The sequence below is a fragment of the Myiozetetes cayanensis genome, unplaced genomic scaffold, assembly GCF_022539395.1.
Source record: "Myiozetetes cayanensis isolate MyiCay16 unplaced genomic scaffold, myiCay2020 scf12, whole genome shotgun sequence".
In the NCBI taxonomy this organism is placed as follows: domain Eukaryota; kingdom Metazoa; phylum Chordata; class Aves; order Passeriformes; family Tyrannidae; genus Myiozetetes; species Myiozetetes cayanensis.
This window is the reverse complement of record NW_026086826.1, coordinates 21,800,508-21,813,414: the sequence shown is the minus strand read 5'-3', so window position 1 is coordinate 21,813,414 and position 12,907 is coordinate 21,800,508. Positions and strand designations below refer to the sequence as shown.

Here is a 12,907-nt window from a genome sequence, read left to right as displayed (position 1 = left end):
GTCCTTATTCTTAAAAATTTCCACAGTAACATAATATTTTTTCCTAATCAATTGTCTTAGTTATTAATAAAAATAAATAATAATTTAGGAAAGTGGGGTTGTAGTCTTTGTGTTGTAGAAGGGTTTTAGAGACTGGATCAGAAGGTAAAACAAGATAATGTAGGAATTTTACCTTATTTGCATTTGGGAGCAGAGTTCTTCTGCAGAAGGTGTTCTCGATGCTCAGCTGGTCAGAATTCGTTTTTGCTAGGTCTGCTCTTGCTGTGCTGAAACTGTGAGTGATTCATTGAATTCTCTGAATTGCTGTTTACCTTATCTTTCGGTAAAAGATGCTCTATACTCTCTCGTCAATCTCTGATTATTTATAAGTCTCTATGAATGTTGTGGGGTTTGTTTCTACTTTTGTAAAGGGAACCTGCACCAAAAGACTGCAGCTCATAGGCACGGTACCTGTGTTGATTGTGTAAACAAACACCATGACAAGGACTTTGTCCTGTTTCTTTCAACTAATTGCTCTGCAGGTAGAGGTATTCACTACATCATCAAACAAAACTGTATTTTTATCTAATATTACTGAAGGACAAAGTCGTTAATATAGTATATTGGAGAACTAGACAAGAGTGGAATCCACTGATTTTCTTCTTTATGGTAGATTAGATGTATTTTGTTTAGGAAGGTCACTGTGGTTAGGAATATATCTGAATTCTAATCAAATGTGGCAGTGCCTCTTTCTTTCCTGATACAATTGTATAGAATGTTTGCTGCTAGTAGTTTAGCTTTGAAGTTTATTTTTCTGTTTCTTTGTAGTGGTTTTTCAAAGGTTTCGTTCCATGGATATTACGAGAAGACTTCTGTACAGCAGCATGAGTGATGAGAGAAGAAGGCTCTCCAACTCAGTCTTTTGTGCATCTGCATCTGTTCAACATTGTTCTAGCCAAATGAACTGACTTTATGGTTTAGGGTTGCTCATGTTTCAGATCCACCCTATTATGAACTTGCTTTTTGTACGTCATTTCTTTCAGTACTTATTCCTATGCTCATATTCCCTGCTTCCATCTGTCACTTCATATTTCAATATGGGGTCTTGCCTGGCTGGTATCTGATAATCAGGATGGAGGGCAGGAGAGGAAGAGGAGCTACATAGAGCTTGTGGCTGGGTGGATTGCATCTTAGAAGGAATTACTTTCACAGGTTATTATTAATGCCTCACACCCCCTATAATGGAAAAACCTCAGGATTTCCTTGGTTATCTAGCCTCTGAAATGGGCTGAAACTGAGTATAAAAAGTATTCCTGGGTTCCAACCCTAATTCCTGGTGTGTGTAGGTTATGCAGGGTAAATATGCTGTCATCATCTCTCATCTGGTTTTCTTTTTTTTTTTTTTTTTTTTTTTTAATCCCTTACCAGGCTTAGCTAGCTGTTACAAATGCCAGCTTTATTTTAAATTTTATTTCAGATCCACAAGCTTATGTGAACATTCAGACTGGATGTATGTTGGGGTTTTTTTATTATTATTTAAGGTTAGTAGGTCATAAATAAACCAAAACACTTTCCTTGCTACGAGCAATAGGGTCATGGTGTACATGAAATATCACTTTAAAACAATTGGAACCTAACGTGAATTGACAGAGGTACATGAGGAAGTAGTTCATCGTGTGGCTGCAAAGGCCATGGGGATTTGGACTGCTAGAGCTGCCAGTCTTAGGAATAGATTAGATATCTTGTCTGATGACCTGTACTTAATTTAAGTGACTGCCTTTGCAAGTCCTTCCAGAGGGCAACTGTGTGAAGTAGAGCATCTCATCTTCAGTCTTTAGTCCTCTTCCTCCTCTTCATGGCCTGACCTAAATTGAAGATATGGGTGTTGTGCTGCACAAACAGACAATTACTTCAATGCTATTTGAACTGCATCTTTGGTTCTAATTAGTCACCTTTTCTGTTTTGACCTTGATATCTTGCTTTAAAAGACCAGTGTTCCACCACTGTACTGGTTAATACTGGCAGCTGTAGCACAGTGCACTCGTGTTTAACAACAGCCTTATGTAGAACAGGAGCAAAAGCTTCCTCTCCCTGCTCAGAAATGGTGGAGCTGCCAAAAACTGCTCTGCCCTGCTTATTGCCCCGCCTTTCCCTTTCTTCCTTCTCTCTCCCCACATAGAAATGCTAGATGGAATAGGAATGATAGCTGTCAGCCAGATAGAAGTCTGGCTTGCAGGCTACTTCAAACAGATGTCTTAGAATTTTACCAGTCCTACTGCCTGTACAGAAGGGAGTTTTCTTAGGAACAAATACACAGATCTCAAGCCTGGGGCTCTTGCAGTTTTAGGTACTTTTTCTAATGATGCATTAGAACAATCTATCCAGATTGTATCCTGCTTAACATAGGATGTTAACATATTTATGAGACATATTCTGCACAGTTTACAGAATCATTTTTCTTTTGATGACATTTAGTTCTTACTGAAAGGTAGAATTCAGATTTTTTTGAAGAAAAATATCCTTTTGTATAAAAGGAAGACAACAGAACAGGGTTAATACTGATACTGGAAAGTTATCTCATCAATACAGTTGTTGGCTACTTTCACCTCCTGCTTGCCCTCTCCCACAGTCTGTCAACAGATTTCCAGCTATACTCTTGGGGACAGGAAGAAATGCAATATGTGGATGTATTTTTTTAAAATTGTCTTGCAAAAGTGAATTCCAGTGGTAGCATCTAAAAGTGGCACTAGCACACTTGGGATCAGATTCTCAGCTAGTGTAAACTGACACAGCTCCATTGACGTCAGCGGCATCTGCGTTTACACCAGCTGACACCTGGATGCTCATCTGGAAAAAAAAGTGAGGTAGAATGATCAGTTATCAGTTCTTCAATTTTCTATTTTTTGTGTTGTGTTCATCTTTTTTATTAAACCTTTCTAAAATGACAAATTTTCATGTAGTATTGACATTTTACTCACAATAAATTAGCAGTAATACTAAATCTCTGAGTATTGACACTGCTGTGCTTCCACCAAAAGGAATTAAATCCAGCTGACTGTAGTTATTAGAAATTCAATTTATTCTTGTGTGACATTCAGTTATATGCTGAAAGTAAAAAATCTGTGCAGCTATCAAGAGGAAGTCCTTTCTCTGACAAAATGATAAGTGTTTGTTTCGTCTGTGGTCTTAAAAAGTGCGAGAAGAGAATGAAATAACTGTCACTGTAATCTAAGACTCACTGTATTCTGCAGACACTAACTGCAGTTGTTTCTGTAGTGTGTTGGAGTATATCATCAGCTCCTAATTACTGATGCAGTAAATCTAAGGTTAATGTTTTCCAAGAAATCCAACTAGACAATCACCGTGTTTTCATGTTGTCTTAAACCTATGGAAATATCTTTGTTAACCTCTACTGGGGAAAAAAAAAAAAGGTTTAGGGAGTATTTCACCATTTACTGGAGTACACCCATCCCTGGGGAAAAGCAACAGCTGCATAACATCTTGCAGGCATGCCATCCTGAGACAGGAGGAAAAACTGTGATTGCCTTGTTTAAATTCTGAATTCTACAAGGCTGCTTATTTTATATTATGATATGAAGAAATCTAAAGCTATGCAGAATCATCCTGGTTCATGCTCATAGAATAAGAGGGTGGAAAATATCTTGGCCCACCAAAAAAACACTTTGAGACGAAATAATATCCCCAAGACTGTTTTTTAAATTAAGTCAAAACTTGTTTGATGTGGATAGCCATCACAGAGCAATCTGAACTCACTGAGTCCTATCAGAGTTCTGCTGGCCTAGACACAATGACATCTACAAATATGCTACTTCACATGTTTGTAGCCTTTGACTAAGTTTTGCTGTCCAAAAATTGACTGTGCTCTTGAAATTGAACCCATCAGCTAATATTACATGTCTACAACACTGGCTATGAGGTGGGATACTGATTAGCCAAGCTAATTTAGGAACAGAACAAATGTGAGGAGCAGCAATGATGTTAGTTCAATCAAATATTTGATTGCACTTCCAGAAATAATTTAATTGCAGAGCTCAAAACTGTACTTTGCCCATTAGAATTTTACCTGATTAGTATTGTGTTAAATGTTGATAGTAAAGACCCTTCCAACCCCAAATTTAATGTAAAAATACCCAAGGCAATATTGGCTTTTTGCATAGTGCTTTAGATTTATTGTGCTTCAATCAATATAAATTGTTACTCTTATTTAACAAATCATAGTTGTGCTCATGTTCTAAACAGACTTTTATATCTGACCTATTGAGCCTGAATGCAATTTATTACTTCATGTTGTTAGTCCTTTGTGAAACTGTAAGAGCTTTTCCAACCTATGAGATTGGGATCCTGGCTCTATAGGCTTTGCTTTTTATTTAAAGCCAAGAAATTGGTAAATAAATTGTAATACTGCCTGTATTTTCCCAGCCTTTTGGATCACAGTTCCCCACTCTTTGTTACTGGAACACATTGCTATTTATGGAAGATACGCACATATTTCAGTGTCCATAAATCAGATGCAAACATCTGCTCTTTAGATCAGTAGATGGAGTGTGGTAACTGCTTCTTACACTAATATCCATCAAGTAATGCTCACCTACTGATGTTAGGCCTAAACTTCAATATTTTAGCAAATATTTCAGTAGTTTAACTTTCCAGGCAATGTAAGTCAAGACAGTAGAAATTGTGAGCACAGTCTGGCACAGAGTTCTGTGGGGCCTGTACCTGAAAAATGTCAAGTGAAAGTTGTAAGACAGAGGGGGGAAACATTAATAGCAACAACCTGACTAAAACAGAAGAGGTTCTGTAAGTGATTCTCTCCACTCATTACTGCCTTTGAAGGGAATTTCTTTCCCTCCCTCTTCCTGTGATAGCTTTAAACAGGCATCCTTTTCCTATTTGATGAGTCTGGATGATGTGTAGTATTCTACCTTTTCGTCTTAGTGGTCTGATCTATTTCCCATGTGATCCTGCAGAGAAGATTCCAAGGCCAATAATTATGAAACTGCACTCTGAGAACACATGGTATCTGTGGAAACCAAGACTGTGTGCAAGTTAAAATGTGAGAGGAGGGAAAGACAATGTTGTGTGGTAGGATGGGCAGTGGATGGAAAAGCAGAGGATAAGTTTTTTTATTCTGTCTTCAATCTCAGTGCTAGTATTTTTATATAATATGGTTTCAGCTGTGAAGGGAAGAATCTTCAGGATATGTCCTGTTTAGCATTTATGTCAAGCCTTTATTTAGTTGTGACATGTACTGTGGATTCACTGGTTGATTTGCAATATCTTTGTATTCTTTTTATGGGAATGGAGACTTGATATTTGGGGGCTACAGTTGTGAATGTCAGCATAGAAACTGAATTTTCATAGGAAGAAAGTACATATAAATATGGAGAGTAAAAATGTCTATATTTCTAAAGTTATTGAGTCCTTTTTTAGTCAACTGTAAGACAATAGACTGTAGCTGTCTACCTGCAGAAAATGGACTGATTGATTTTTAAGTTGCCTACAAATCCTCTTGGTTTAAAAAACCCCAAACTGATTCAGAATGAATTTGGAACACCACTTTAGGATTTCTGGTGTATTTCAGTACTGTTTGCATGTTGTCTTTTAGGTTCTTCACAATGATGATAAGGAACAGATAAATTCAGAAAAACACTCTTGGGGGCTTTTAAAATCTTCTGTTTAATTTGTGCTCTTGATTTTTTTGTTTTGTTTTGTTTTTTTAACCAGAAGGTACTGAGTGCAGGTTTGCTTAAGAGATCCTCCATGTGTCCATATCTCGCTGCCAGAGCAAATGGCTTTAATATCCCATCCCCCCTCTTCGTTCTGCGTTGCCATAGGAATGGTCTGCGAGAATTACCAAATTCAAATAATTGTGGTCCTGCAGCACAAAGTTTCTTTTGATCAAGAGCAAGTCATTTGAACCCTGATGTTTAGTGGGTAATACTTACAGCCTCATAAAAGTGTAGTGATGGCTGATATCTCATAGTGCTTTGAACATGTGAAGTGCTATATAAACAATATAGGGCTATTGCACACAACTCGAGCTATTAGCATCTGAGGCACAGTGCCCCAGGCCCTTGGAGGGAAAGTCACGTCTTCACTGGAAAAGAGGCACCTTTTTGAGTCCTGTCTGCTTCCAGGTTAGGTATCAGGAACTTTCTAGGTAGCAGATAGATAGGAAAAAGCACGTTTTTTTCAAATACCGTGTTTATTACACTGCACTGGAGACTCACTAAAGGCAGGCAGCATTCAGTAAGAAAACGTGAGGATGGTAAATGATCCCCTGCTTGCATGATCTTCCTTTCCTGTAATTGCATTTTGGAGTTCCTGCATTTTGAGAAATATCTGTATGCAAATCTATTTTTTGCTAATATACTTGGTATTTTTCATGTGTAATTTGAAACAGATGAGAGGTTATAGCTTAATTTTTTTTTCTATACCTCACAGAATTTAGACCACAAATGCAATTCAAGAGTATGTCGAACACTCTGTGAGTGTCTATGTGTAAATGGTGGTGAAATCTTGTTCTTAAGACAACAATACAAGCTAAGAAAATGCTTGTAGAGGGGCACTTGCTAAACAGCTGATCTAGCACCTGTCTATTAAAGCTGAAGGTACTGCTCAGATGAGAACAAAGTTTTCATAGGATTGATGTAATTGCCTGATTTGCCCTGTTTTTCCTCTTTCACACATTTTGCATGCTCTGATAAATAAGAGCTACTGCTTGGGACCCACAAGAAGTGCCTGTCTTGCAATCACCACAATATGAAGTCTGGGGTAGGAGAAAGGCTCATGGCTATCTCCAGGGAGAAGAGGAAATTCCTTGAAATCTTTTTATGCCCGTCATTGCTCCAGTTTAAAAGCAAAACAGTTCTTGGTCCAGGGTTGGCAAAACATTCTTTTTGCCTTTTGATGGTGAAACGTCTTTTCAACAGCAGAGACTATTTTAAAGAATTGCATTTTTTCTCCTTGCTTGTTGTGTGGTTTTCTAATATCTTGAGCTAAGCTTTTAGGCATGTTAAATGATGTAAACAAGTTTTGGATTTTTGTTACTGTTATCTAGGAACAGCCATTCAAAACAAATATGCTATTGACACAGCTCTAAAAAGCTCTGAACACAGAATAAGCTCAGACTTTGAAGGACTGGGCACACAGTTTAAATATTTAGCATAGCAAAACCCATTGCAGTACAATTGCTTGTACAGGATCCAATGGTTTTCAGCACAAATGCAAAGCATGTATTCAGGGAGCAAATGCCTGGTTAGTTTACTGTTTTCTGGTGGCTCTTTTTAAACAAGATAAACACACACACACAAACTGCTTATTTTCTGCTCTGGTAAAGGTATTTTTAAGTAATAACTATTCTTCTAAAGAAAAATAATCCACAGTAAATAGATGCAACATTACCAGATCTGTTCTAAAGGCCTTATCTTTATTATTGAAAAATAGTGCACCCTTTAGTGGTTCATAATCTGTCTGTTTTTGTGTCTTCCTCTACATCCTCCTCCTTGTCCTTGTTGAGCTCAGCTGCCCTTTGAAAAGCTTTGTGCTCCAGTGACCACTTTAAACTTTCTATTGACAAAATAAAGCTGGACTCCTAATTCACTTTTCCAACAGAAGGTGCGAGTTGAAAGTGGTCATTGGCCCAAAAACCTGTGGTGATAGCAAAGATGATTTTACTGGGAAGGGGGAGGTGATGTCCGGTCGTCTTTTCCTCTGTCCTTCAATCTCCTTCTCCTGCTCCTTTCTTATAAAGCTCTTGCTTCCTCCAACCTCCCAGAGTCCCAAGTAAACTGCAGTTCCTACACCTCTTCCTGAAGTTTCCTCTTTCCAGCCCCACAGCAGCAAGATTTGCCTTCTTGCAGCTGTTTGCTGCAGTAACAAAGTAAAGGTCAGTAAATCATATTTGGGACCTCAAATGAAGCTGGTTTGTGAATGCAAATTCTGTCTCTTAAAACCATGAGAAGGCTGACTGGGAGATTGGTAACGAAGTAGATGACTGAATGGGCTGAGAGAAGGCATGTATAGCCAAATAGTATGTTTATGTGTAGTTTAAAAATACATGCAAACCCATGCAGACACTGTTTAATGTGACAGAAGAAAGGGAAATGACTCTTTGTTCTGGAGATTTAAGCAGATCAGTACACCTGTAACATCCAGAAGCCTCAAACACAGTCAAAATGCATTTTTACATCACAGTGTCTTGCTTTTCTTCAGTACCCAATACATGTAAACACACAACCTGTAATGAGTAAATTGGTTTTGGAGTAAGTGGAAGACATTTTATGAAATCATCACCTTCACTAAAAATTTCCAGGTCTGCTATTGCCATCTCAGAAACCAATCCTAATTAAAAAATCATAATCTGAACAATCATAGGTGAGGTTGGCTATTCTGAGAAGTTTTGTTTTTCAGTAACTCCGTGGATTTATACAACCTTTCTTGTTTTGATACCTACCTCTTGTTAAAGGTAATCAGAGAGCTTGAGACGCACAGATTAAATTTTCTGTGCTGCTCAGTTGTTCTGTTTGTATTTTTATTTAGAAAATCTGGATGAAATTCCATTTGGTGGGAAGGCTCCGTTCTTTAGGTCCTATGGCAACACTGTAGTCCAAACACCCAGTGCAGAAACGTTATGGGGGCTCTTAGCAAATAGAGTGAGTTTCATTCTTATGGAATATGACCCAGGTGCTAAAAAGCTATAGCTGAAAGTGCCAGGTTAAAAGCATAAGTCAGCTGGGTACATAAATATTACATGGCTGTATCTTTAATGGGCTCCTGTCGCAGACTTGCTTTGTTTAAAGATTTCCATAACCCTGCTGATTTATTGCATCTATTCTAGAAGTATGCTGCTAGCAGGAAACTCAGTTGAAGCACTTTCAATCATGTTGGAGGATCGTTATACTTTCACTTGAATAACTAATTAGTTGCAAGAAATTAACCACTGCTGTTTAGCACAAAAACACTTTCAAGAAGGGCTTTCATTTTTGTTGTGGAAAATGACCTCAGGCACTTGAGTAGGTGGGGCAGAAAGGAGAAATAATGATCCTGCTGTCTTTTAATTTAACTTTTGTTTTCAATTCAACCCAATAACTAGCAGGCAGCATAGCTGTCTGAATAGGGCACTGTACTTGGACCTTGGATAAATGTGTTCTTATCTTCCTGGTCCCATGGATCTGATGGTTGACCTCATCCCTTTGACTGAGATGGGTTTAAGGTTCCAAATACTGTCACTGAAGGCTGTGGGAGGTGGAATACGAGACTGAGGAAGAAATACATTAGTGAATAGAATGGAAGAATATTATATGACCAAAGAAAGATATAACCAGTCTCTTATGTCTCTGGAACCTAATTTTCTTGTTGTGAAATGGAACTCATTTAATTGGCATGTGAGGGTCTTGTCTTGAGGTTCTTGCATAAGAGCTCAGTATTTTTATCATATGGAGTTCACAGCACTGCTAATATAATCTGAAACACAGTGAGATGAGGGAGGAGAACGAACAGATTAAATACTCAAAGATTTGCCCCACTTCTGGGGCAAAAAACTGGAAGGAATTTGAAGCAAAATAGTTTCTGAGATCTAGATTCTTCTCTAGCATATAAAATCCCCTTAACAAGTCAATGAGAGTGACAAATCCTAGACACCTTTCTCTCTGGAACTGCCATTTTGCACCCGTTATTAGAGAAATACACATTTACAATAGATTTCTAAATTATAAACCAACAGCATAATGATGTACATACAAGTTGATTATCTCCTCTCAGTCTTCTCCCTCTACTGCACAGTCAGTGAATTCCTCAGGTATTTGGAAAAAACAGTAATGTGAGGGCAAAGGGGAGCAGAGGGGAAGCTTATTGGTATTTTTTTTGCTCTCCTCTTCCTTCTCTGTAACCACACTTGCAAGATTAGAAAGTTGTCTTCAATATGTGTATCTGAGATGTGATACAGAAATGCTGGGAATTATTCAGTGCAAAAAGGGAGTGGGCTACTCATGACAAACTCCTCCTGAATATCAAATATAAAGGTTCCTATAATGCTTTTAGCACTTTTTCCTCTCTACTCTGTTCTTTGCCTTCTTTCCAATACTTATTCTCAAGCACCTATTTTGAGTACCTGAACGTTGGGATCAGAATCTCATTCAGCTCTTTATGATTATATTGGATTACCTGTAGCATGTGTCTTTGTAATGTGTTTATGTGAATATTTTCAATTTTTTGGCTAAGATTGCAACTTATTTTATTGGTACATGAGAATGCAGGGGACAGGAAGGTCACATCTACCTGTTTTTTGATGGGGGTTTAGCATATGTGCGTGCCAGGAAATCTGACTTCGTGTGGAAGGAAACAGCAGAGCTCCTCTCTAGAAAGAGCCCGTGCAGAATGCCATAACACCTTGAGTCAAAATCACAGGAGCATTTTTTGTATGAAGCTCTGGGGCAGATGATTTCAGATGTGGGTCATGCTGCTTCTAAAACATGTGGGCACAAAGGCAGCAAAGAGCCTGTGTGAGTGTGTGTATCTGTGCATGTCTCTCTGCTTTGGGATAGCTGTGCCTAACAGCCCATCAGGCAAAAGGAAGTGGAGAGAAGGACTTAGTGCAAGTTCTTTACTGCTTTCAAGAAAATTACCTACCGGGCTTTTTAAACAACTTATATTACCCTGAAATTGCATGCAGAGCATTTCAAAAGGACCAAGGGATTTTAAAAATTCCCTTCTCTTTTCAGAGGAATTTCTGGTAAAAATCCCAGCGCTTTCTTTTGTGCATCCATAAAGATTCAAATCTGAGTGCAAGAATGTCACAGAAATGTGTTAAATTCATTGCAGTGTATCTTTCAGGTGAACACTTTAGTTCTAGAACTGGTGGCTCATCCAAGCTACGTAAACACTCACACTTTGTAGTAATTACGGCTGGATAACATGTAGCTGAACATAAAACCATAATAGACATCCAAGTTCTTTGTTGTTGACAGATGTCTCAGTTTTCCTTTCCCCCTTATGGACATGTTCTCTGCTTTGCTCCCATTGCCTGATTTTGCTTTGCTTGCTCTTTCATTTTGATCTGTAACTGTTCAATGAGCATAAAGTGTTCGCAAATAACAGGTGCTGACTTTGAGAGTAGTTTCAAACTTCAGTTTGGACTTCTGCCTGTGGTTCAGACTGGGTTCATTCGAGTTCTTACTCAAATTTAAATCTTGAAATTCCTTCCAACTTGGATACTCCTAGGAGATCATGCCACATCAAATACTGAGTTGCTAATGTTCAGACATCACCTGTCCCTACGTCATGGAAAATATATGTTCCTTCATAGTTCGTATAATCAAAAGCAGAGGAAAATGTGGAGTTTAAAAAGCCTTCATGTTTTAGAAGAGAATGTAAGGCTCTTCTTTAAAGGAAAGCCTTTGAAATACATTAAACCAATCTGGCAGCTACGTCTCCCTTGGATTTACACTTGAGTTATTAGATGATATCACAAAATGCAAAGCTGATCAGGAGTGAATCTACAGCGGAATAACCCGAGACCTCTTTACTGAGAAACTGCCTGTTCAGATTGAATACGTTAAGTCAAGACCCTGAGGGAGAAAAATATTACTTTAAGTGGATTATAGGAAAAAGCGTGTAACTATGTTCTGTTCTTTCCATGAGGAGACTCCTATGTATGACTTGTGTGTAAATGTAGCTTATTTTCTATTTCAGCAGCTGTGGATGTGTGTAGCTGAAAAGACAAAGTGAGAGAGTGGTTTGGGTTGGTCATGCGTTTGAGAATCCTTGCTTTTATTGGGCCCAGGCCGAGTAAACTGAATGTGAAGGGATTAGCTCTCAAAGCACATTACAGGTGATTTCAGGCACGTGGAAAGAAAGTTTCACTGTGGGAATTCGAAAAAGATTCCGAATTGGAGAGACGGTGCTTGCTTGTCTGGTATAGTCCAGAACATTTTCCTCTCCTCTTTCTCTGCCATTTCCTCCTCTACTGAGGATATAAACCAACCTTATTTGTCTTCTTTTCTGTTTTCCCAAAGTGTAAGTTTGTAAACATGTCTATATGCTGACAAGTAAATATGTTTCTGCTGAACTTTACAGTGCACAAGCATTCAAATGTGATACATCTCATCAATTAATGAATTTTGACATTCAGCAATGAATCATAGCTATGTTTCTCAAATGGTCAGCAGTTTTCCATACAGAGCTGATAGCAAGTTTCTAGAGCTCAAAACCCCTTGTAAGAGTAGTGAATGAGCATAATCAGGTACAAAGACTCGTGGGAATTTTTATAATTCTTGAGTGAAATTAGGAATAGTTTTATTGGTCAAAACAAATCTGTGCTCTTCAGATTATACCACATCTCGTGAAAATGAACAATTAATAGTCTTCCTTGCATTATGGCTTCTTTGTGTCTAATGCTTTCATGTATATTATAGATGTTTGGCAGAGATGCATAGTCAGAAGCTGAATAATGAACAGTCTGAATTCTCTAGGCTTTGGTATTCTGCCCAGCATTTTTTCCTCACTATCTGTATTAGGGGAAAAAAAAAAAGTAGTCTTGGGGCTTAGGACCTACTCTTTTTTATTCTTTCTTGTGCTGTCTTGAGCCTTTGTATAGCACTAGTATCAACTATTCAATCAGTGTCTTTGAAAAGCACCTACCAGGCTGCCAGATTCCTGTTGCAGAGGAAGCTAGATGGTGCCAGAAATCAGTCACTCTGTGCTAAATATTGCTGCTGGCTCCAATCCCTGTCTCTCAGAGTCTGTAGAAGTCTAATCTTCTGTTCTTCAGTGAAAAGATGGCAGGATTTAAAAATGCCATCTGAAGTTGCTGTTATGTAACAAATGTCTTGCCATCCTGCATGGTTAAGGAGTTGAAATGGTCTCTGGTCGCACATGGTGGCAAGGTATCTTACATTACATGGAATGC

At 38.3% G+C, this 12,907-nt stretch overlaps 1 protein-coding gene across 15 annotated transcripts in view; it reads right to left on the bottom strand.

The window, feature by feature from the left end:
* LOC126635382 (uncharacterized) overlaps nt 1-12,907 on the bottom strand; it is a 94,548-nt gene that overhangs the window by 35,754 nt on the left and 45,887 nt on the right. For 5 of the 15 annotated variants that reach the window (XR_007627699.1, XR_007627702.1, XM_050306577.1 and 2 more), the window contains one exon: nt 173-272. Coding sequence is in view for 3 of the 15 variants with exons in the window: in XM_050306577.1 (XP_050162534.1) it covers nt 173-272 (100 nt within the window). In the remaining 12 variants the exon portion in view is untranslated. Of the gene's footprint in view, nt 1-172; nt 2,827-12,907 lie in introns of all 15 variants that reach the window. The other 10 variants (XR_007627698.1, XR_007627691.1, XR_007627692.1 and 7 more) reach the window with 4 other exon arrangements.